At 43.1% G+C, this 26,439-nt stretch overlaps 1 protein-coding gene across 6 annotated transcripts in view; it reads right to left on the bottom strand.

Annotated features, from left to right (window-relative positions):
• Positions 1-9,115: 9,115 nt before the first annotated feature.
• ADAMTS9 (ADAM metallopeptidase with thrombospondin type 1 motif 9) overlaps positions 9,116-26,439 on the bottom strand; it is a 156,972-nt gene continuing 139,648 nt past the window's right edge. For 5 of the 6 annotated variants that reach the window (XM_074344528.1, XM_074344524.1, XM_074344527.1 and 2 more), the window contains 3 exons: positions 22,394-22,498; positions 12,554-12,648; positions 9,116-10,650 (listed from right to left, as the gene is read on the bottom strand). In XM_074344528.1, coding sequence (XP_074200629.1) covers positions 12,559-12,648; positions 22,394-22,498 — 195 coding nt within the window. In that variant the 3' untranslated portion in view covers positions 9,116-10,650; positions 12,554-12,558. Of the gene's footprint in view, positions 10,651-11,230; positions 11,372-12,553; positions 12,649-22,393; positions 22,499-26,439 lie in introns of those variants that run through there. The other variant, XM_074344526.1, reaches the window with a different exon arrangement.

Here is a 26,439-nt window from a genome sequence, read left to right as displayed (position 1 = left end):
GTGGTAGGAGAGCCTCATACATCCCACCAAAAACATTAATACAACGAAAACAAAACACCCCCAGAAACCTGAACACAGGGACCTGTGCTGTATTTATTCTCATAGCGTAGATATCTTGAAGCTGTCTCTTAACACCAGCTACCTTGCGAAAGTGCTGGTAAGATTCATTTACTTGTTTAACAAGTACTTACTGAGTGTCTATGAAGTGTCAGACACAGATCCAAGTTTTGGGGCCACTGTGGTGAGCAACCATGATGAGGTCCCTGACCTTAAAGAGTTTACATTCCAGTAAGGGGCATCAGACCAAAAAACTCAGAAACCCAGCAAGAAATCCACAAACTACAGAAGATGAAATTGTTTCAGATTGGGATAAATGCCAAAAGAGAATAAAACAAGGTCTTGGATTAGAGAGTGGTTTGGGAAGGAGGGCTGGGGGGAGGGGTGAGAAGTAACCAGCCATGTAAAGTTCTAGGGGGAGGGCATTCCAAGCAGTAAGTGCCAAGGTCCAAATTAGAAAGAGTTTTGGCAAGTTTGAAGGACAGTAACTCAGCGTGGTGAGAAAATTAGCCCTGAGCCAGATTACGGTAAGGAGCTGGGATTTTATTCCAAGTGTGAAGGGTTTTAAGCAGAGGAGCGATATGAACATTTTAACACCACTCTGCTCACTCTTAAAATCACTAGCATGGCACAAGACACTGTGCACCTCCTAACTACACAGACTATGGAGAACACAGCATCGCTTATGAAACAGTCTTGCTGAGTACAGGTATTTAGATCTAACATCTGGTTTACAGGAATGACAGGAGGTAGAGGAACAAGTTCAAAGACATCACGAGGAAGCAGACAGACGAGTCCATCAGCCTCCTTTCTTTCAACAAAACAATAGCATGAAAAAAGGGAGGGGGGTGTGCTTTAGCTGAAGACAGCGAAAATCTATCACAATCAGATTTATGCAATAGATGGATCTTAATTGACCGTGGTTCCAAAAAGCCATCTGTCAGGTGACATTTTTGAAACAACTGGAAACACTGTAAGATGGAAATAGGATCTTAGGTAATTACAGGGAATTTTAAAAATCATTTGACATGTAATAATGCATTGTGGTTAAGGAGGAGAATGTCCTTACTTTATATAGGTGAATATTGAAGAATTTAGGAGTGAAAACTCACGTTTGAACTCTGCTGAAGACTTGCTTCCGATGACTCGAACATAGCAAAAGGGATGCGCGGTCACCTCTGGGTTTAGGTTATAAAAGCCCTGTGACTTCCGTCTTGCTGGTACTCTCTTTCTGGCTCTTTCTGCTTGTCTGATCGCCCCATCATCAGCTGCCCTATGGAGACATCGTTGGGGACGGGACTGAGGGCAGCCCCCAGCCAATGGCCCTCAAAGAACTTAATCCTGCCCACGACCATGGAGTGAGCGTGGAAGCAGATCCCCCCGCAGTCAGCCTAGAGATGACTACATCTCGACTGTAGCCTGTGGGAGCGACAGCGATCCACAGCGATCACAGACACAGCGATCCACACCTGGATCCCTGATCCACAGATTCTGCTGTGAGATCACAAAAATGGGTGTTGTTTTAAGCTGCTAAGTTTTGGGGTGACTTGTTATGCAGCAATAGATGACAGACAGATCTCTATGACAGATACAGATGAACTATATAATACACCACTATTATATAGATTTACCATAATTCATTTAACTAATCTATTACTAAGGGGCATTCAGGTTATTTCCAAGACTTTTGCTACTATAAATAATGCTGTAATACACATGTATTAGTCTTGTCATATCTTTAGGAAAGTTTTTTTTTAATTGAGATATAACTGACATGTAACATTCTATTAGTTTCATAATGATTTGATGTTTATATACGTTGTGAAATGATCATCACAGTCAGTCTAGTTAACACTCATTACCACAGGACTTTCACGATCTACTCTCTTAGAAACGGACAAATATGCAACACAGTATTGCTAACTACAGGCTAATCATTAAGGTATATTCGTACTTTTGAGAATTACCAAATTATCCTCCAGAAGTTTCGCCAATTTATACCCCGTCAACACCGCTGAAAAGCACTGCAGAGGTAGAGAACACTTGGGCAAATATTATCAGTTTTTCCTCATTTCATAAATGAAAAAAATTCTCATTGATGTTTTAATTTATACTCTTGATTTATGAAATAAATTGGGCATTTTCATTTGCTTGTTATTTAATTGTTTTAAAAAAACTGTCTTTTAAACGGTTTTCTCCATTGTCCTTTTATTCTCATCCTTTTTTTTAAACATTTTTTATTGATTTATAATCATTTTACAATGTTGTGTCAAGTTCCAGTGCAGAGCACAAATTTTTCAGTTATACATGAACCTTATTCTCATCCTTTCTGTTTTGTATTTTGTTTGTTCTTCATTTTCCTTCAATAAACACATTTTTTAAAACAGCTTGGCCATCTTTGTAAATAAGAATAATGTCTTAAGCTGGCAAATATTTTTCTCCCACTTTGTAATTCATCTTTAGGCCTTGTTTATGGGTTTGCTTGTCTATTTTTTCATATCTAAAGCTTTTACATTTGCGTGGTTAAATTGGTAATTTCTCTTCTTTAGAACTTCCGGGTGTTGTGTCATTTCTAGAAAGATAATCGTACTGGGAGGTGTTGATGATGAGAAGGATGATGGAGGTGCTGACGGCAGAGGGAGGAAGGTGGGGAAGGAGGGTAAACATTTACTTCTCTCATCATGTGCCAGTCCCTGTTCTAGGAGCCGGAAGCATATTATGTCAGCTCATCCTTGAATTGTCTTATGAGGTCGATGCCACTGTCACTCCGATTAACAAATGAGAAAACTGAGTTCTCGAGAAGTAGGCAACTTGTCCAGATTTTAGAAACCGCGCTCTTCACCACCACACACCGGCAAAGACCATTTGTGATGCTGTTTCTCCATGAGTTTATGCCAGCACAGAGCCCTTCCATCTGTGACCGCCAAGCCAACACCACTTCTTGGGTGCTGGCCATGATTATAACGCTTTTTCATTACCAAGGAAACCTTTTATTCCATAGGAAAGTGGGGCCATAAATAATTGAGCACACACCAGGAGGCAGAATTGGAAATCGTTGCTGAAAACCAGCTCCCACCTGAGCGAGGGATTGGGCCTCAGACAGAAGCATGGCCTTTCCAAACTGCTTACATCCTATACTGATTAAGTGCTTGGGGAAGCTGACAATGGCTTCCTGATGTGGAAAGCACTTTGAAACGGGGAAGGTAGGCTGGTAGTTAAAGCCATTAGTCCCACTTGGGCTTCAAGGACAACTACAAAGAAAATATTTTGTAAATTGTGCAAAGAAGCATGGATGTGCCAACCCCTGGGTTAGCCCAAACTGGTCAAGCAATCGCTTTTAACACTTTATTTCTTAAGAGGACTAATGCCCGGGGGGTGGGGGTAGATGGAAAACAAACCTCACTTCAGACGGCACAGGGCTTCTTAAAAGCCGCAGGTCTCTGCACCAGACAGCTGTTGAGTGAAGAGCTTGGCTCTTTCCTTAGACAAAGAGTTTTTATTTCAGGCCCAAGATCTGGGATGCAAATGAGCCCAGTGCCTCTTCCCTGAAAGTCCCTTGATGCAACAGGGATGCCTGCTTCAGTGGAAAGCCGGAAAGGACACAGAGGCAGGCATTTCTAAGCACTGCTCAGTCATATTAAAAGCTGAGCCACAAAGACAAACGGACTAAGAACAAAGTCTAATGAATTCAGAGGAAACCGGCTCCATCCTGACTTCACAGGGCGCATGGCTCTCACCTGTTGGTGTCTGGTCCAGAATACGGTCGAGCAATCACAGGAGATGGGCCCAGCACGACTATTTTCTTTCTCTCTCTGCTTGCTCATGTGAAACAAGGTTCTACATTTTCTCTTATCTCTGTGAGGGAGCTTGCTGGTGTGGAAAGCCGGCGTGTCAGGAGTGAGGAGATTCTGGCTCTGGTCTTAGCCTTGCGCTTTAACTAATTTAGTGCCCAGGACACAGCTGCTTTGGGTCTCATCCACACTGGGCGCTTAAGGCCCTCGGTTTGGGACTCAGGCTGTCAGACTCTCTTAAGCCTCAGTTTCCCCATCTTTAAAATGGGACTAAAAAGAGTGGCTCTCCCAGAGAGCTGTCGTGAAGCTTCTATGAGAGGCAAAGCATTTAGGGTTCAGGGTGAGTGGTACCCCCTGGAGCTGGGTGAGAGATGGGCTCTGGTCTGTCACAGGGTGTATTTGTCAGGGTTCTCCTGAGAAACAGAGCTAAGAGGAGATAGCTATCTATAGATAGAATATAGATATAAATATGCAATATATCTATATATCTCTCTATATAGATATATAACATATAATGTTATACACTATCTATTTAGAGAGATTTACTTGGTGAAGAGATTTATTCCATGGTTCATGCAATTGCAGAGGTTAGCAAGTCTGAAATTTGCAGGGCAAGCTGGCAGGCTGGAGACCCAGGGAAGAGTTGGCATGGCCATCCAAAGGCAGCCTGGAGGCAGAATCCTTCTTCCTCTGGGGACCTCACTCTTCCTCTTAAAGCTGTCAACCCATTGCCGAGGCTCTTCCACAGTGTGGAGGGTAATCTGCTTTACTCAAACTTCACTGATTTAAATGTTAATCACATCTAAAAAATTACCTTCCCAGCAACACCTAGATTGGTTTCATGCCCTGGCCAAGGTGACTCAGAAAATTAACCATCACACACAGTAAAGGCTGAATAAAAATTTACCATCGCACACAGTAAAGGCTGAATAGAATTAACCATCGCACATAGTAAAGGCTGAATAGATGCTTGTGATGTAGACAATATTACTGTTGTTGGTCTACGTATCTTTTCAAATTCCTTCGAGTCCTGATAGTATCCTTTGATTCACAGCCTTCATTCACATATTGGGAAAGGAAACAGAAATAACTGACATTCTGCAAGCAAACGGAGCCCGAGGAGGGCACATACATGAAAACCTAGTTTTTTTTTCAAGTCTGGGACATGGAGTTGAGATGAGACTCGGAGCCAATACTTTCATACTTTTCCCAAACTGAAGCCTGGTTTCTATAGCATTTAGGCATTTTCTAATAGCTAAGAGATCCAGAGTACTTACCACATGCCAGGCAGTGATCTAAATGCATTCTTTCTTTTTTTTTTTTTTTTAGGATAGGGGGACCCATCTTTTAGGATGTTAGTATTAATCACTGTCCATTTTCAAAAACACTTAATTTTTTTGTTTGCTTTTTTTTTGGTGGGGGAGGTAATTAGGTTTGTTTGTTTGCTTGTTTGTTTATTTTACTGGAAGTACTAGGGATTGAACCCAGGACCTTGCACATTCTAAGAACACACTCTACCACTGAGCTATGCCCTCCCCCCTCTAAATGCTTTCAATGTATTTGCACTTTGAATCCTCACAGCAACGACACGACATGGGTGCCACCATTAACCGTCATCTCACAGAAGAGGAAGGTGAGGCCAAGGAATGAAAGAGTCCTGTCTGAGGGGAACCCAGATGGGCCATTCCATCTTAATCTAGAGCCTGTGGGTACCAACTGCATGCCCACCATGGACAAAGACTCAGTGCTGGAGGGATGGGGTGACAGAAACTGACACCGCCTGGAGAGTCTCACTGAGGCTTGGGAAGAAGGAAACTCTGAAAGGTAGGGTTTCCCTTGTGTGCACAGGGTCACTTGGGGAGCCTATTAAAAGGGCAGATCCTCAGAGCCCACCCCTAGAGATACTGATTAAGCTTGAAGGTATGTCCAGGAATGACACAGTACCCCCTGAAGCCTCCTGCCTTGGCCCAGGGTATGCTAGAGCCGAGGATGTGTACCCATTCTATGGTATTCTGAAACTCAGTGCCAAGCATTGAAGAAATATCCTAGCTTATCAAGGAAGATGAAGAAGATGAAAAAGTCACTGCTACGAAGTGTATCTGTGAAAGTTTCTGTACTTAATAATGGCTCATGTCCTAAAGGCTGTTGTAACATAAAGATGGCCCTATAAGCCTTGACAGCAGGTGAGATCTATCCAAGCATGCGAGAGATCCAGAATTCAGCATACCATCCCTTTAGTACCATACAAATCCTATGTCCTAGGAAGCATATGTAGAAGCACTGATTTCTTGTCAAGTTCAAAAGTCTTTGGAACAAGACAGGAAGATATTTATGCATACAAGGGCCCCATGCAGAATCCAATCAAGCAATCTAACTATCACAGAGTTTGGAATGCAGGTGGAAAAATCAGCTGGGCATGTGGTGGTTGCCAACTAGAGGACATTTTCTCTTGCAGCTGGATCAGGCTGTGCACCTAAGCAATTGCTGGTAAGTTGTGAATGGAAGTCATCCTTAACTTGCAGGTATCGCCTTACAATGATCGGCCCCTTCCTGGAGGCCGGACACAGAGGTGGTAAGGACAAGACCTACACGGACAACGCCTTGAAAAAATCAAACCACAAAACAGAAGGACCCCAAGTCCTTTGATGCATACAGAAGAGTCGCCCACCAGGCCCAGCTATCTGCTGACATCTGCACGGGGAATGAGAAAAATAAATGCCCACCTTGTTTGGGGGTCTCTCTGTTACAGCTCTGCGATGAACTGAATTGTGTCTTCCCAAGATCTCTATGTTGAAGCCCTGACCCCTACAGTGATTATACTTGGAGATGAGGATTATAAGGGGGTTATCAAGGTTAAATGAGGTCATAAGGCAGAGGCCCTACCCAACAGGACTGGTATCCGTATAAGAGGAGGAAGAGACACCAGAGATCTCTCTTGCTCTCAGGGCTCACACCAAGGAAAGGCCATCTGAGGGCACAGTGAGAAGAGAGCTGTCTACAAGCCAGGAAGAGAGGCCTCACCAGAAACCAGCGCTGGTGGCCCCTCGGTCCTGGACTTCCAGCCTCTAGAACTGTGAGAATACATTTCTGTTGTTTATGACGGCAATCTGGGGTGTTTTGCTACAGCAGCCCTAGTGGACTGATGGTCTCTTAGCTTCTTAGCTTGTACCTTAACTAATAGGGTTGACCCTTGAACAACACAGGGGTTAATCCAAGCATAACTCATAGTCAGTCCTCTGACTATCACTGGCAATCAGTCAATGTGCAGTAAATATTACTTGGACACAAAACGAATAGAATACAAAGACAATATTTACTCTGTACAGAGCTATGAAAATGTAAAGGATTAACACCGTCTAATAGATTCTATCTGTCCATTCATCCATCCAACCATTCATCTTCCCCTCGCCCTGGTTGTACCTGCAGGCAAATGAAAACTCATCTTTGAACTCTTACCAGTGCCTTCTCTCCCGCAGTCTACCCTGAATCTAACCACTGCCAGCCCCCGTTACTTTTAGCACGTCTCTCACTCTATAATTTTCTACCATTACAAGAGTCACAACTCCAGCCCAGATCCTGTTATCTCTTGCTTATTTTATGATTGCTTGCTTCCAAACCGTTCCCTCGTCTCCCTAATTGAACGTGTTGCAGAGACCTCTCGTTGCTTCTCTCTAATCCATTTTGCCTTCCAGGAACAGATCCTTCATGTTATTTAGTTTGGCAGTGTACTCTGGGAAATAACCCCAATTCTTCATTGCTTGTGCAGACTAGGTCCAAACACATGACTAGATTCTGGCTAAGGAGATATAAGTGGAATTTGTTGAGTGAGGTTTCTGGAAAACCTCTTTAAAAGAAGAGTAGAGAGTTAGGACCAGGTTCCTTTTTACCCTTTCCCCGACTCCTTTATTCTTGTTGCCTGGAATTTAGGAGTGATTGCTGGACCTCTGGCAGCCATACTGAAATCTGGAAGACTGAGGAGACAAGGAGATAAATTCGGTTCCTGATGATTTTGTGGAGCCACCATGCCAGCTTTAGATTACCTCTTTCCAGGCTTCTTTCACGTAGCAGTGAAATACACTTTTTAATGTGTAAGCCACTGCAGGCAGATCTCTGTCATTAGCAGCTGAACACAAGTCGTAACTGATACAGAAGCCATGCCTTCCATGTTGTCGGCTTAAATTTGTTGATGCACATTTTGAGTGCAGCTACTTTGCCAACTACTGGTGCAGGGCTAAAGAATCTTCAGAAAACACAATCCTGCAAGGTAGACATGAGGTGTTATCAATATCATTTTACAGATGAAGAAATTAGACTTCAGGATCATACAGTTAGTAGATGTCAGAGAAAGGACTAGAAGCCAGGTCTCAGATGATGCTGAGGTGGGGACAAGGGACTATGCAAGTATGGTGTGAGCTGTGGGACTTGGAGATGCTGTACACACACATGTGTATGTGCACGCAAACACACAACCACACATACACACACACCCACACATGGAACCCAGAGTGGATACACGCTGCTTCTGCTGCCTCTGTGCCACCTACCCTTTCCTGGTAGCACAATCCTTCTCTTCTGGGGCTGCTGGCCTTTCAACTGAAGTTGTCCATCAGCTGCCTCTAAGTGGGCACATAATTCCAGCCCTCTTGACATGTGATTGGTCCAGAAGCGGCCATGTAAGCCAATCAGAATCAAAGTTCTTTCTCAGTCTGTCATCACCGCTTCACTGTATGTGAACTTGGGTCCATTTGCATCTCAAAGACTCTGTCTCCTTATCCAAAAAGTGATAGTAAGTCTATTACCTGCTCAACTTCGTGGCTACAAGGCTGAGTGAAACAATTTAGTAAAGGGCTCTGGCATATGGTGGATGTTCACTTACTATTAGCTGCTTATTAGGTTTCTTTGGAACGCTCTCAATTCCCTGGACACCATCAGTCGCTAAAATAGAAACTACTATTTTAGTTTACATAACATTAACAGTTAAGGCTCCAAATCCCACTTACATCTCCTGTGCTGTTTGCTCACTTGCTCCCCATCACACAGACAAGAGGTTTTTGCCTTTGATTTTCAGAAAAACTACTTCAACTGATTTGAGTGATGAGAAGACAGACGTTGGGGACAGTTCCCATCCCTTGTCTGTCTCCAGAATGGCAAATGTAATCACTGGGATTGAGAAAATCTGCATTTCTTCTTGATCTGGTAATCTTAAAAACTAGAGACAAGTTCATTCCAACCTGAATCGAGAATCCAGAAAACATGTGAAACACAAATGTTTGATGTGGTCATGGTATTTATTCATAGTATATTTTCACAATGTATTAATAATGGAGAATAACACTCATACATTGAATATAACTTCCTGGAGCATTCTGGAGTTTGTTTGGGTTTGGAGAATACTGCTAGGTTTTTCCCAATCTCTTTAGTTTTTTGAAGTGGGAGGGTTTCTCAAATCAAGTGTCTGATATGGGTGATGACTTTTCTTCAGTCAGGAAGAAGGGCAGAAAGAACATGGCTTCGGCACTCCCATTTTGTTAAGAAGCAACAGAGTACTTCCAAAGACGGACAGAATCCAAAGATTAACGGAAGATGAGAAAGACTCAGGCATTTTGTGCTCCATAGTTCATTTCTCCTCACGAGTGCCAATTACTGCAGCAGCCAGGAACACTGGCAGGATTTTAGGCTTATGACCTTAAGAGAAGTCAAGTTACCAGCCAATGTTTTCATGCAAAAGGCAGTCCTGATGACTAAGAGCCCAGTTCTGACCTTCTCCGGATGTACTGGGGGTGTTGAAGGCCACCGCCCACCCCATGCATCCTGTGTCTTGCAACCAGTAAACATGGACACCATTTTAGCATATCTTGGCAAAACGCTGAGCAGACCTCATTTGCTCAATGTCACTCTGTAACGAAGCTGCTCGGGGGACCCTCCGTGTAACCACAGAGAGACCAAGGCACCATGAACTGAAGCAAAGTATTAATAACAACAACAACAAAGTCCAACTCTCTTCCCCAAAAGGCACGTCCCCGAATAAGGGTAACCAGTTGGTCTTGCTTCATCCAAGTGCTTCTGTCCATTGGAAGCTGTCCTTCGGTTTCTCCCTTTTATTAGAAGTGTTTACGTTTCTGAGTCTGACGATCACTTAAATACATACAATATTAGCACCAAGGCAGTGACTTTTTTTTTCCCAGAGATCACATGAAACTGAATAGACATTTAACATAATTAATAGCTGGTACAATCTGTGACATCACTAAATTACTTATTGGTTAACGATACTTTCCTAGAAATGGCAAAAATATCCTCATACGACTTTTGTAGCACCTTGATGGCGGCTAGGTTGTTTTTTTAAAAAAAAAAAAACATTACCATTAAAAAAAAAAGTAACAATAAAACATTTACAGACAGAAAGTAAACAATAGTGTACCGTGATAATGAAGGATCACTTTTGTCAGAGGACTACATATAATGTAGAGTACGTAAAATGCAGTGGTCTGACTGCAGGGGACAAAGCAATGCAAAAGGCAGTCATAATAGAATCATTTTACGTACAAAAATATTACATCACAATAAATAATTTTGAACATAAATATTAAACTTTACATCATTAGGATATCCCACATCTATATACACACACATATATATGTGTGTGTATATATGTATATATATATATGCATATGTACACACACACACACTCGGGCACACAAGTCCTCACACACATACACACACACACACACTCAAATTTTAAGGTGGAGGTATTGCTTCACTATCCTTCATCCATCCCACAAAGGCTTCCTCTTCAGAGCACCTGAAAACAAATGAACCAACCAGGAAATGTAAATCTCTCGCCTCAAATGCCCTAAGTCCAGGGTAGGTAAACGATACTTTTTTACATATAGAACTCAAAAATGCACTACTTTTTCTAGATTTTAAAGATAATGCTTGCTACAAGACACATGGAAATTTCAGGGCGGATAAAGAATAAATTAAAAAGCCATTAGCCTGTGATCCCCGCACCTGAGATAATGTTCTTCAAATATTGGTGTATTTCCTTCTAGTCTTCTTTTTATCGACATGCATGTCAGTATCAGGTATATGTACTCACTCAAGTTTCACTGGACATAAAGTGTATATAAAAATTTATTTTACTAGATATAAAATATATATAAGACATACAAGATGGGGATCCCTAGCGGAAATCCACTGATTTTGTCTGCCTCAATCCCATCTCTTCTTTTCTGATAACAAATCCCTTCTGGTTCTTTGGGAATCATCCCTCTTCCAATTGAAGCTGTCCGTCATCTGCCTCTAGGTGGGCACACGATCCCAGTCTCCTGGGTATTGTGATTGGTTCAGAAATGGCAACGTGACACCATTAGAGCCAGAGTTCTTGTGTAGAATAGATGCGAAGGTGAATATTTACTTGGGGCCATCAGCTGTAAGGATGATGTAAGCCTAGAATGGTCAACGATCGTGGTATGTGGGAGATGATCTGCCTGAGGATGAGGCCATTTTAGAGGCAAGCATTGCTGATGGATGGAAAAAGAAAGAGTTCTGATGACTCTGTTTAAGCCTCTGGATCCAGCCATGCCTGAAGCTAGACCACTGTTTTGACATCTCAGGTATTTAAGACAATAAGTGCCTTTCTTTCTTTTTTTTTTCTCTTGGCTCCTGCAGTGGAAATAATCCTAATTTAAGATCATAATTTTGAATATGGATGTTTAATTAAACATTGACACTGATACATAAGTGTCAACTAGGTACTCCTTTGCCAGGATCTTGAAGAGCCTTCCAGAGTAGTGGGCTGCTAGAAGCTTCAAGGAAGTTGTAGGAGACCCCGTCACCCGTCGCATGAGTTGGCTGAGCTCATCCCTTTTACCAGAAAGGCACTGTGATGAGCAAAAGAGTGCCAATTCCACTCTCTTTCCAGCAGAGGGAGCACTTGCCAGCATAATGTAGCAAGACTAGGAATTGTCAAGACTTCTAAACAGGCATGAGATTCTGTATTTCTAACAAGAATGATGCCTGAGATTCTGCATTTATAATAAATCCCACAAGATGTAGATCGTGCCGGTCCTTGGATCACACACTGAGTCACAGGTTTGTGAAAGAGTACATTAATTGATAGCACTGGCTTTAGTGGAGGACAATTCTGGCTGGGTTCTGTCAAGGGATTCCATGGTGACCTTACTTAACTGTGAGCCTCGGCTTCCACCATAAGATGAGGATAACAGCCCCAGCTCGTGGCTTTGTCGTGAGGATTCACTGAAATGATGCTAAGCGCTCAGCATGGTGCCCGGCACATGGTCAGGGCTCACTGAATGCCATTAATGTGACTCTTGTAACACTCTTGGGCAGAATCTCTCAAAGGCTGATTCTTGAATCACCTGCCTCAGAATTCCCTGCATGAAGGATACAGATTTCTGACTCTGCCAGAGGCTTAAGAAAGTAGGACCTCTAGAGATGGAGCTCAGAAAGGAGCATTTTAAATAAGCACCGCAGACTACTCTGGTGCAGGAACTCTAGGGACCGTATGTCCAAGGGCAGAGAACAGACATCCCCAGTCATGTGCGGACAGAGGAACAGGAGAGGAAAAGGTAGAAATGCACTGGGTCAGCTGCAAGATGTTTACAAGTCACCTGTCTCACCCACCCACATTTACTAATCATGAGGCTACAGAAAGAATGAGACAGAGACAGACAGATACTTACCTTAACTATAAAACTCGAACTTCCAGGCCAGTGCCAGAGGATGGAGCACATTTTCCACAGTAACCACCGCATTTCCCTATGACGCGGGTACCATCCTGCAAAGAGACGCATCACTTGAGTCCACTTGCTTGGTGGATAAGCTCCGGGGCTTGCACTGGCTTTTGGGGAAATGATTCTTGTACGTGCAGCAGGCAGGCCTTCTGAGTAGAACTGGGGCTCAACATCCTCACCACAGTCTAAAGCAAGCGCTGGACCCAACCACGCCCCCAACCTGTGTCTGCACGGCCCACATCTTAGCAGATTACACTTCAGTTTTTCTGCACTAGTGTTTTCTCAACCTCTTTGAAATAGTCTCACATGTACTTGTTCCACACAGACCAATCACAGAGATGAATTCTTGAGTGCCTTTCCACTCAGCATGGTCTCCTCAAATCAATAACTGGAGAGAATCAGAAAAACCTATCTACTACTCAAGAGCCAAAGAAAACCACTCAAGTGGAATGCTTTGCTTTTTAATTGATTATTGCTGCTACTCCAAATGTCGAGAAGAGCATTTCTATTTTTAAATGATCGAGAAGAAGTAAACCAAGAATATTATTTCTTGACATGTGGAAATTATATAAAATTGAAATGTCAGTGCAAAGAAAGGATTTTTTTTATTGAAGTATAGTCGGTTTACAATGTTGTGTCAATTTCTGGTGTACAGCATCAGTTTCAGTCATACATGTACATACATCTATTCCTTTTCATATTCTTTTTCATTATAGGCTATTACAAGGTATTGAATATAGTTCCCTGTGCTATACAGTAGGACCTTGCTGTTTATCTACTTTATATTTAGTAGTTAGTATCTGCAAATCTCTAACTCCTAATTTATCCCTTCCTAATCCCTTTCCTCCCTGGTAACTGTTAAGTTTGTTCTCTATGTCTGAGTCTGTTTCTGTTTTGTAAACAAGTTCATTTGTGTCATTTTTTTTAGATTCTACACATGAGTGATATATGTTATTTTTCTTTCTCTTTCTGGCTTACTTCACTTAGACTAACGATCTCCAGCTCCAGGTTGCTGCAGATGGCATTATTTTGTTCTTTTTCATGGCTGAGTAGTATTCCATTGTATATCTATATGCCACATCTTCTATAAATAAAGTTCTATTGGAACACAGCCCATTTATTTGCTCATGTTGTGGCTGCTTTCAGGCTACAACCACAGAGCTGAGCAGTTACGATGGCTCTCACTGCCTCCCACTGCTCCTCAGCACACTACCAGTCACAGCGACACCATTTTAACTTAGCGTTTTGATGCCACATGTGTTGCTGTATCTTATCATTTTCTTTTGTTTATTTAGTTCCCAGTGTATGGCAAAACAAGAAAAGAAGTGACGAGTAGACTTGACTATTACACTTTCAAGCTACAGGAGCACCTGGAGTATCCTGTTGTCAAGTTTAGATGGTAAAGCATTGCATTTCTCATGCAGTGACATGACAGCTGTGCTGAAAGAACACAGTCTACACCACCATCACCAAACTCAGGGTTTGCCACAATATTCCAAACTTATAGGAAAGCAACGGTCAGGAATTTAGAACACTTAAAACAGAGTATCTCATCAAAGCCTAATTCTTCACAAAAATTAAAAAAATCAAGACACATGAGAATAAAAGATGAAAATGAGTAAGTTTCCAAATGGCTCCTACGTTAGTGTAACAAAGAAAACTGTCTACTAATAGCTGGTGAGTTAGTGAAATATTGTTTAATTGGAAAAGCTGAAGAAACACATTCAGGGGAATAAACTTGTTTAAGACTACTATCCTTTGGGCAAGAACAGTTGCTCAAAAAGTTAAGGACAAAATGTTAAGTTTATGATAGAAAAAGAAGTTCATCATTAACACCACTGGTTCTGCAACACATCAATAATCCATTAAAAAACAAAACATCAATAATCCATTAAAAACCGCAAAGAATATGAGAGGTTTCCTTTGGCTTTTGAGGTGCAGACAGGTTTTCTGATGCTCCTCAGTTGCTGATTTGAGGAGAAGATGCTGAGTGGGGAGGGACTCAAGAGTTCGTCTCTGAATGGTCTGTGTGGAACAAGTACACGTGAGACTATTTCAAAGAGGCTGAGAAAACACTAGAGCAGATAAACTGAAGCGTAACCTGCTAAGATGTGCTGACAACTAAGAAATATGTGTGGAGAAGGAAAAGCTTTGGTTGGACCAATTTACAGAGCTTGTGAAAATGTAAGATGTTTAAAGCCTGTGATTATTCACTGTAGAAAATATATGAACCTGTCTGGTGCTACAGAACCGGTGGTGTTAAGGACGAACTTCTTCTTTTTTTTTTTTAATCATAAACTTAACCATCATCGGTTTTGTTCATTTAGGGTCGGGACTAGAAGCTGAATTCCTTAACTTATCCTACTAGACAGTGATTTGATGACAGAGCAGTGGTAAAGTTTTACTGTGAATTTTGAGTTCAGAGCTGGGATTAATTTTTTTTCTGAACAAGAAGAAGTGTCCACAATCACTGTCAGGGGACACTTAATAGCTTTGGACGTTATCTTTTGCTACTGACTTGAAAGTCTTTCTTAATGAACTGAAGCTAAAGTTACAAGGCAAAAACTGCACTTAGAGGTGAAAACTTACACTGTGGTAGAGTCATTTCAGTAACAACAAAAACTGTTTCATTTATAAATAATGTTAAGGTGCTTTGTACACCTTCCCATTCTGTCAAATATTAAAACAATATCTTACATTGCCATTATAAATATATGTAGAGTGAATACATTTTCCGAGCATGAACTAAAGTTCCAGTAGCATTTTTTTTACTTTGATGTAAGTGCAAAGGAAAATTTCATATCTCAAAATCCATCTAATGAGGTAATTCAGAAACTTCCATCTCACCTTCAATTACCAGTGATTAATCTGTAATGTAATGACACGTTGTAAGGTAAATAGCAAGTAAAAAATCGAACAGAATTCTACAAATGCTTGCCCATGCATGAAGACGCTCAATTAAAATGATGTGATTGTGGGTAATACTAGTGTTTGGTGATACCCATCCCTGTAAGAAGACATTTATAAAGATGAAGTACAGAAAATCTCATTTCAGATCAGCATTCACAGATAAACGTTTCTCACTCATTTTGATGAGAGAGAGCTCGGATTAAGCGAAATGTTTTCCTCTCTCAATATTTGATTCTTCTCCTTGGTAGATCTGTAGTTCAAAAATTTATATTCAATTATTACTAGGCTTTGAATTTAATCAAAAATGTTGTGCAAATTGGTTTTCACTCTTGTCATATAAATATCTATATAATACCATTGATTTTTACTTCTTGGGGGGCAAAGTCTAAAATACTTATTATCTGCTCCTTTACAGAAAACATTTACTGAACCCTGGTCTACAGTCTTGTGCGGACTGGTCCTGCCTGTCTCTCCAGACTCATCTGGCATCCTCCTTTCCTGTTACCCCCATCTCCAATGCATTTCTTTGGGTTGTCCCTCTAACAGGCCTCTTCTAATGCAGGGCCTTTGCACATGCCACTCCTGTAACTGGAACACTCTTCCCTTCCCCTCTCTGTACGCACTGAACCACCCAACTTTTGCCTGGGAAATTTTTCAGAACCTAGCCCAGAGGCCACTTCCTCTGCGACACCTTTCTGATGCAGTTTCTGCACAGTTTTACCCTGTAAAATTGGGTCATTCTCTCTGCCTTGTTGCAATCTGAGAGTCTCTAGAACCTAGCAGCCTATAGCTCATAATGGTCTAAAGACACATTTGTTGAATGAATAAATAAATAAAAAAGCCTGAAGATAAAGTACACTCTTCTCTGTTAACTGCCATTCAGATGGATTTGCTAATTAGTCCCCTTAATGCTCTTCCACGTTATGAAAATCTCCCTGTTTGACTGGGGCATCATATCCCATTTTGTAAATTACTGTATCATATTAGCCACCTCCACCCCTAGTCTCGCACAAGGTTTAGCATCTGAGATGTTTCACAATCGTCTCTACTGGGACTGCTGTGAACCATACTTGTGCTTACATTTCAGGATCTCTTTGGGCTGTATGTGGTTCATACGGCCAAGCTATGAAGATCTCTCGAAAACAATGGATAACGTTACTTAAAAAAAGACAGAGAGAAAGAAAAAGTTTGCCAATTTAGTAAAAAAAAGAAAGAAAGAAAGAAAATAGTTTCACTTTTTAAAAAGTTTGTATATCTTTGATGATGAGTGAGATTAAGTTGGGAAAGTGGTTTCCATCACCCCACTTGGTCCTGGTTTTAGGGGACCATATTAGATCTGGAGCTAGACCGACACCACTAACTAGATCTGATGCCAGAGCAACTGGTCTACCAGCCAGGACCTCATTCTTCTGGTGGAAGGATTCTGACATAGTAAGACTGTCTCCTGTCTCATCAAAGCTGTGTTTCACCTAAACTCTTCCTGACCCAGGAGCAGAGACCAGATTGCCTCAGGCTTGTATTATGCCTTCCAATAACCTCTTTAAACCTCAGTTTCCTGGTGCATCTGCCAAATGGGGATGGTAGCGGTCTCCCCTTGCAGGTTTGCAGCAAACGGAAGAACGCATACAAAGTGCTTAGTGTAGCACCTGGCCTAATGTACGCATCTCATAAATATTAGCTGTTTTTGTCAGAACGGTGTTTTTTATGTGTGGATCTCCATCAGAGCCTGTTCTCATGGAGATGAGGAACAGCCTGGGTAATTCTAAAAATCACTGACACTAGCTTTGCAATGTTCATTTTATTTTATTAATGAGGACTCTAGTAATTTGACATAGGCAAAGGCTGAGCTAAAACTTATTTCTACTACAGGATAAAAATATATATATACTGAGAAAATGAATAGCATAAACATGATTGCCATGGAAACAGCGCCTACTTCAGAGAAAAAGGTGTATTTTCCAGCATTTTCAAAGCACCCACTCACACACAATGAAATGCTAATTGTCAATCACTTTTACTTCTTCATGAGAGCCTGCCCTCCAAAAAATCTCTTTTCAATAAATATTCTGCTAGCAGAGTTTGAGCTTTTACATATAATTAAAATGAATAACTCTGTTCCATTAACAATACAGTTCATACTTATCATAAATTTCTCTACATTTCACAGTCAGTATGACCAGGGGAGGTTGACTCGTGTAATTTAGGAAAGCCAACACATCTTTGATCGAAGTTTGCTTATTCACATTTCGTTGGAGTGTGTGTGGAGCGAAATGGCCATGAAACACAGTATTTGTTTTTTCTCCAAATACAGTTCTAGAAAGACTTACCTATATGTATATGTGTGTGTGTGTGTATATATATATATGTATATATGAGTATGTGTATAATCATCTGACTTCCATAGGATCGTACAGAACAATACATACAAAAATATAAAAAAAAGGTAGTTTCACGTTGCTTGTCTGTAGTATGATTTTTACACTCCACCGATTTTCATACATCAGTTGTGGGTTAGAAGCCGGCACCTTATGGTGGAGAAACCAGAAGCGATCCTGCTTGCTACACACACACACACACACACAACGTACACACACACATATTCACCTCACGTTACCTTAACTCCACTGGTTGTAAATGAACTGCAAGACAGAACTGAGTCTATCTCATCTCTGATAATACAGTCCTCATTCATTTTTAATTTCAAAGCTATTCTTCAATTTACAGCTCTTCCCTCAGAATCAGGAATGACCATTTGGCCCCAAGGCCAGGCATCCAGCCCTTAGACACAGGCCGTGAGCACCCCGCTGACCCCAATGCCCCAGGTACACAAGGAAAGCAACAAAACAAGACCCGAGAGCACCTCTCCCATCAGGCCTCAGTGAACCTGCCTTCCCTGAGCTTGGCTCTGAAGGCTGTTCCAGAACCCGACCCTGAGAACTGGCACGTTTCTGGTGAGGGCAGGTCTTCCAGATGGGGTTGGGGCCCTTTCACATGCTGAACACATTCACAAGTCCAGGGTGCACAGACCATCACTGGTAGGGGAGCTCAGAACATCAACAGCTTCTCACCAATCTCACACCTGGGCCGTGGCCCCGTTTCTCTCTGCCTGCCCCTCCCACACACACCCAAGCAGAGTAGAAACTCAGACCCCTAAGCCCCGCAGGTAAGCCAGAAATGTCTGCCTGGAACTCCGTCCCTGGGCCAAGGGGGCGCGCCGCATGCCTCCCTGCCAGGTGGGGTGGGGCCCCCAGGACCAAACTCCATGCGGTGCTGGGGGCCCAGCCAGGTCCAGGCTGCAGGCCTCTGTCCTTCCATCTCAAGCCAGCTTGCTTCCTTCATCACCATGACCAAGTTTTGAAACTGTAAGGCCAGCCTTAGGCCTATGAAAATGTTACAACAGGAACAGCTAATATTTACTGCACCCCTGCTGTCTGCCCAGTGACACGCACACATTTTCACCTCTCTATTCTATTTATGTTCCACATGAACCCAGCTGCATAAGGACCACCATGATCCCCATTTTATGGATAAAGATACTGAGGTCCCTGAGAAATTAACTAACTTGCCCCAGATGGCAGAGCTAGTAGTGCACATAATGACAGGCAATCTGACTTCAGCGTCGGGGTACTTAACCTCGATACTCTGCAGCCACTGTGGGCTTTTGACTTCAGCACCCTCCCAAGAATTTGATGAGAAAGCTGGAAGAATGGGATTTCACGCATGTAAACTGCCCAATAAACAGCTATTTCAATAGCAGAAATCATTATTCCTCTTAGTTCAAAAAAGGAGAATTCTTTCCATCACACACAAGGCGGGCAGCAGTAAGCCTGCCACTGAGACTTCTTTTCACCAGTTCTCTGCCTGATACTGAGACAGTGTTCCCGCCCTCTAAGTGGCTCTGGTAATTCGGCTTTACCCTGAATGATTAGAGTTTTCCTTTAGTTTTGCTTGGGGAAAACACTTTATTGCCAAGCAGGTTTGGAAAATGGAGGTTTTCATCGTGTTTTTTCTCTCTGCAGCTCCCAGCAGAAAAACAAAACCAACTGAGGAGTGATGATCTGAGGACCGAATCAAAACAGGGCTGTCTGGGGAGATTAGGACTGGCCAGGATCTGTGCACCGTACAGAGGACCGGCCTCAGTCTCTCAGAAGCAAGGTGGTGGTAATCACGGTAGGAGCAAGACATGACAGTTTTCCAAAGTGTGTTCCACAGAACACTGGTAATTTGGAGAAATTAAAAGGTGTAACTTTGAAAAGAAGGCTCTGTGGTTGATTTAACTTAGGCTGCTGACTGGTTCTCAAAATGTGGTCCCAGACCAGGGCATCAGCAGCAGCTAGGAAACTGTTGGAAATGTACATTCCGGGCCCCTCCCCAGGCTGGCTGTTTCAGCAAGTCCTGGAGGTGGTGCTCATGCGCACACCCAAGTAGGAGAACCCCTGATTTAGGGAAACACTGGCTTAAATGAAATCACTCCAGTTTCCTTCCTGTATACTTTATTCCAACCTCCATACACACACACTTACTGTGGCTCTTTAGGAAGAAAGTAAAATACACAATTTTTCCAAGTGTCTCTGGCTGTGGAAGCCTATTTTCATGGAGCATCCCTAAGGCATGTTGCTCCATGGACTGTGCGGCAGGTCAGGCACACAGAGCATCATTTCTCGGGGCTGCCAGGGGCTAGAGATTGCTTAGTCCTGGCTCCAGGGGATTAATAAGGAGTGCTCGACAGACCCTCGAGATTAATTCTGAACTCAGGCTCTCTGCGCTGTCATGGAACACCAAGATTAAAAAAAAAAAAAAAATGCTGACAAGCAATTGCGAAACCAGTTCCCTCCAGCACAGATGTAACCTCCCAAAAGAGGCTGCAGGAACAGCCAGCCAATTTGACATGGTAATAATCACTGTCTCCATAAGGTGGCGCTCCCGGCTGTAATCATTTTTAGGATCTGGCTGAAAACTGCAGTATGGACGCTAACACATAGAATTGAAAAACTTGTTACACCGTTTATATAAATGGCTTCCTACATAATCACGCTTTATGTCTGACCACGTTTTGGGCAGTTAATTTTTCGTTTCTCTCGGTCACTGAAACAACATATGATAGGAATAGGGAAGAACATTAGGATTTCAGGGCACAGGGTAAAGCACTGCATTCTAAAGCACACGTGCTCTCTCTCGGGGCTCTTTATTGCTTTCAGTACAAGGCAAAAAATCCAATGATTCATTTATAAGCAATCAATGTGGCCATTTAGATGATCAGATTTGAAGGAGTTGATTGGCTTAGTGAAAAGCAGGAGTGAGGGAGGTTTTTTTGTTTTGTTTTGTTTTTCTCCAAAGATACAAATTTAACCCTGGAAACTAAAAAAAAAAAAAAGAGGGTTTAGGAAACTGAGATTTTCCTGGGACGTCACAATCATTCTTTCTTCCCTTTTTCTGTGGAAGCAGGTTGTGTTGGGGTTTTTTTCCCACTTCTATTTTATTTTTATTTTGTCCTTTTTAAAAACACCTTTGTTGCAGTGTAATTCCTGTAAACTACACATATTTCAGATGTACAATTTGATAAATTCTGATAGATGTATGTACCTTGGAAACCACCGCCACAATCAAGATCACTTTTACTCCCGAAGAGGTGCAGATTGTGAACTCTTGATTTATCCCTTCCCACCCCCCTTACCTAGCTGTTTATCTTCCGATTTTGATAGGGTTTAGCAAATAAAAAGAAAGGATGTGCATTCGGATGTGAATTTCAGATAAACAACAAATACATTTTTTAGAGTAAGTATGTCCCATGCAGTGTTTCAGACATGCTTATAAAACAAACAAACAAACATAAAAACCTTCCTTGTTTATCTGAAATTCAAATTTAATTGGGCGTCCTGTATTTTTTCTGGCAACCCCACCATGGAATAATACCCTACTTTCCAGTCCTCTTCTTTTTCCTCCCTCACTCACATTTCGGAGGAGACCCGGAGGTAGAGGTCACGGCTGTTGCAGGACTGGGGCCACAGGCCAACCCTGGTAAGTTTCCCGTTCGTCCATTCGTCCCGGGGTCAGGCTCCCGCTCCACGCTCTCAGCGCTTCTCAGGGAGGGCGGGGAAAGGCAGCGCTCCCCAACAACAGCCCCTCCCCGGCTTATAATACATCAGACCCAGGTGTCAGAGACTCTGGGTGGGGCCCGGCACATGCATTTTAAACTTTCCCCTGTGATTCTAATGCACACCCAGACTGAGAAGCACTACACAGACCAGTGCCTTGCAAGCTGCTCTGTGCTTATGAACCAACAGGGACCTTGTTCAGTTGCAGGTCCTGACTCTGAAGCCCTGAAGCCCCAGAAACTGCTTTGGCAACAAGTTCCCTGGTGGTGTTGAGGCTCTGTGGGGACCACATCTTGAGCAGTAAGATTCTAGAGCAGGAAAAACTGACTTGGAGAACCTGTGAGTGGCTCCAGAATGAATTATCCCTTCTTCCAGCCCCATCTGTATTTCAATTCTTCTGAAACAAACATCATTTTCCCTAAGTTCACAGAAGTGAGTTGCATGTTGGCCAATTAACTGCAAGGTGTCTGAGCCACATTTTCCCTTAGAGGCTGCTAACTGCTTTTAGCTTCCTGGTTAGCATTCTTCTAATGACTGGGATGGATCACAAGTTCACATCTCTGGGAAGAATTCACCAAAAAGGAAGCAAAGACTTTCTGCTCCACTCACCTATACATGCTTTGACCTTTGATTTAGGTCCTAATTTTTTTTCCCTGACACTTTGCAAAATGATTTGAAGAAGTGCGAAAGCAAACCCATTCCCTTTAGCACCACTACCTCAGGCGGAGAGAGAGAGGAAGGAAAAGAAAACAAAATCCATCCCCCAACCCACTGTTAACCTTACCGGCGACTTCTTGATGTCAGAGACGGCATAATTCCCTTGTGAGATCCATCTGGCAGATTCAGTTAGAGACAGGCCGGTTCCGTAAAGGTTGATGCTGAAACGACCCTGGAATAAAAGGCCAACGAAGAAGATTTTTGGTCCACGTGACGTCCCAAGCAAAGGCCACACAATAAAAGGTAACTTGGAGAAAGATACTAATTAATTATGATTGCTGCTAATGATTGAGGGGTTTTTTTTGAGGGGAAGGGGTAAGGGGGAGTTCTGAACCAGGCTCTTTACATGCATCATCTCATCCATCCTCGCAAGAGGTCTCTAAGGGGGGTTTCCTTTACGGAGGGGGACACGGAGGCCCAGCGGAGGTGATTAACTTCTCCAGGAGACAGAGAGAGCCCAATGCAGATTTTCCTGACTTCAAAGTCCTCGCTCTCAACCACCGCTATTCTGCGTCCCTAACACAGCAATCCTGATGTTGCTCACAATTATCAGATTCCTTCAGGAACAAAATGCCACAGTGTAATTTTTCTAACAAGATCTCGCTGCCAAAGCTTCCTGGGCTTCAAGCTCCCCGCGGTGCTGAGCACGCCGCGTCCTAAGCACAGCGGGGCGGGACTTCAAAGGGGAGGCGCGTTCTCGGCAGCGGCCAGCAGAGGGCGCGCGCGGCCTGCTCAGAGGACCGCGGGGGACAGGCGGCTGCTTCCAAGCCCAGGGAACTCAGATCTCCCAGACCAGCTCCAGAATTCCTTTCCAAACGTGGCCTCGGATGCTTCCTTCCCCCCAGCCCTCCAAAGACACAGCGCAGCAGAGGGTCTCTTGCTTTCTCCATCTGTTTCTTTCTTTCAAAAATGACTCCGCAAAGGCATCTAAAGTAGATTCTTAAGGTTTCTGACTCCACCATGCACAGTTTTGGAGTTCTGCACCAAAGTGCCAAACCTGGGTGAATTCTTCTCTGAACCTTATGTTCCAGTTCTTTGTCAAAATGGCCCTTAATAAATCAAAGAGAGCAGCAAGGTGGAGACTCATATCCAATCGGACCTAAGGTGTAAATTCAGCTTTTTCACCTGGACAGAGTATGTATCCTCTAAGAACCTCAGTTTGTCCATCTGTAAAATGGAAGGGAATGAGAGTCCCTCCCTCAGAGTAGTGTAGTGAGGACTAAGTGAAATTGGCCATGGAGTGTATGGCTGGTACCCAGTAGAGACTCAAAAATATTGATATTAGTCCTGCATTTGCTAATTGTTTTATGTGTTAGTTTTCTCTCTCCAATATAACAGTAAGCTTATCGGAGGGAGGAACTTGGTATCGCTTTGTTTATTTCTGTCAATGATGGTGTGTAACATATGACTAGGCATTTGATAGAGTCTCACTAAATGTTACATCCCAGCTCTTTCATTCAAGATTTCCAGGACTGGGTGTAATTTGGAGTTTTCCTCTCCATGTGGGTTCCATAAATGCTTCCTAACCAGAGTTGATGACTCTTTGGGGGCCTTAAATTCCACATCTGTACACAGGGGACAATTAGGATTCTTATTCATAGAAGTGATGGGAGGATCTAGTTTGGTCTCAATCAGTGGGTCTCATCGGAAGATGCTTTTGCTCCCAGGGGACCTCTGGCAGTATCTGAAGACATTTTTGGTTGTCACTTCACAGCTGGTGGGTGGGTGTGCTACCAACAGCTGGTGCGGAGAGACCAGAGATGCTGCTAAACACCCCACAAGGCTCAGCATGGTCCTCCACAACAGAGAATTATCCAGCCCAAAACATCAAGCGTGCTGTGGTCGGGGGAACAAATTTATCCTAGATTCCAGACTCTTCCAGCTCTCGTGTGACCTTAGGCAAGTGCCTTACTTTCCTGAGTCCATCTGTCAAATGCATTAGTAACATCTAACCTGTGAATTGGCGGGGGGGGGGGGGGGGCGGTGGATTATAGAAGGTATAAAGCACCAAACTCATTACCTGGCAGAAAGTAGGTGATTATTTTAAAAATAGTTTTGGGACTTATGACATTGTTATGCAGATGTTAGTGGCTGCTAAGTCAAGTGGGCTTCAGTGTCCGTGACTGTGGCTACACCAGTGGCTCTGGACCCTCCCTGCCCAGATTCCCCAGACCCTGGCTTCTGTGTGGGGCATTAGTCCGCCTGGCCACGTGCCTCTCTTCCTGACATTCCTGCCCTGAGGAGGGTGCCCACACCAGTCAATGCCCAGCCCGTCCTGTTTCCAAGGACACCCTCTTTTCTCCCTCCCTCTCCTGTTTCCTACAGAGACTGCTGGTCCCACCTGTGCTGTGGAAGGTGGACTTGATGTGCTTTGACGTCAAAGTTCTTAGAAGGTCCAGGCTGCTGACCCGGCTTCTAGCCGGAGGATGCCCCAACCGACCTGGGCGTCCAGTGCTGGACACACTGAACGCGCAGCCGAGCTTACCGCGTGCTCCTCACATCCGCCCTTTCGGAGCAGGGGGTAAACAGGAGATTTTGTCCTTATCCACTTTCTGTCTTTTCAAGTTCAGGGATTTACATTTTCAGTCAGTCCTGGTTGATAATTAGCGTTCTAAAAGTTAAGTGTCATTAGAGGAGTAAAGACCTGCTATCCTTTATCGGTCTAGTCTGGGATATCTTTGCCCCTAAAGGCCTTATCTTCGGGGTCAAAAGGGCATCAGTGTTTTAGCTACCCCATTGCTGATTTAAAAGAGTAAAGGTAATTAAGACGATCCAGAAAGGTTAGCAAAAGATGCACGTCAAAGAGAGGTTTTGTTCTCTGTTTGACAAGGGTGAACACTGCAAAACTCTTGCCTGCAAACGGTATTAGCCAGATGCAGTCTGCCATTGTGGACTGGGACTCAGACACACCTGGGATCAAATCTGGTCTCTTTTGAGCACCAGTGTGGGTTTTAGTTAAGCTGGGGTTTGGGTAAATTATTCAATCTCTCTCTGCCTCAGTTTCCTCATCTGTAAAATGGGGTCATTCTCATAGGCTGCCACAGACAATTAAATGCTACATTGATTTAGAAACACAGAGCACACTGCCTGACGTGGAGTAAACCCTCAGTGCTATTAACATCAGTATTGTAAGAATAATGCTGCATCCACTGTGATCAGGCTAACAAAATACACTCTGGCTGTATCTTGAGTTGAGGGCTCTTGGGGAATCCACCCTTACGGGTAAATAGATCCTCAGAGCATCAGCGGCGGATGATGAGGAAGAGCAGAACTTCCACACAGAGCATCCCTCTGCTTTGATTTCTCTGCAGTTGTAGATCAAAGGACGAGCCAGAGCTCGAAAGGAGTTTGCCGAGTCCTGCTTTCTACAGATTTTTTCCCCTAGAAAAGTGATTGAAACAACTCAACATCCTTCATCAATATAGCTGGTGCTCAATAAATTTCCAAGGAATTGCATTCTCAAAGTATCCAATATGGTTCGAAGAATGGGCTGGAAAAAATACAAAGCAGCCTCTCACTGGCTTCTGTTTTCTCACTGAGCAACTTCTTTAGTGTCAGAGTTTAGCAAATCACTCAGTTCAGTTGTCTATGAATTATTAAAATAACTGAACACAAATTACCTCTTATTTACTTAAGTTTCCCCCAAAGATGAGCATATCGAAGCAAGAAAATCCTGAGACCTTTGAAAAAGGCAGGACCCGCCAATCTATAAGCTGTTAAAGGCAGCTCATGTGAATGGGGTGTTTGAAGTCATCAACTGCTCTAAGGAAATGGCACTTCAAAAGTCTTCAATTCCTGGGTAATGGAGAAAAGGCCCTTTTCAGCATTCTGTCCTTTGTTTATTTTCTTTCTCCCCTGAGAGCTTCCTTTTCACTTCTCTAAAATGTTTAGCAATACTTTCTAAAGCTTGGGGCTGAGAAAACACGTCGTTAAAAGAAAATTCAGATGTGTTTGTCTTGGGATGGTCTCTGGGGTTGTGTGTAAATGCATCCTGGGGAGACAGTGCCTGGGATTCAGAGCATCGCCCAGTCCCCAGTCCTAGAACTTGTGAAGGCGCACCAGCAAAGCGGCAAGATCCCGACGTGGAGATCGACAACAGCTTTGTAAACACCC

The sequence above is a fragment of the Camelus bactrianus genome, chromosome 17 (assembly GCF_048773025.1).
Source record: "Camelus bactrianus isolate YW-2024 breed Bactrian camel chromosome 17, ASM4877302v1, whole genome shotgun sequence".
Taxonomy (NCBI): Eukaryota; Metazoa; Chordata; class Mammalia; order Artiodactyla; family Camelidae; genus Camelus; species Camelus bactrianus.
This window is presented reverse-complemented; position numbering and strand designations above follow the sequence as displayed.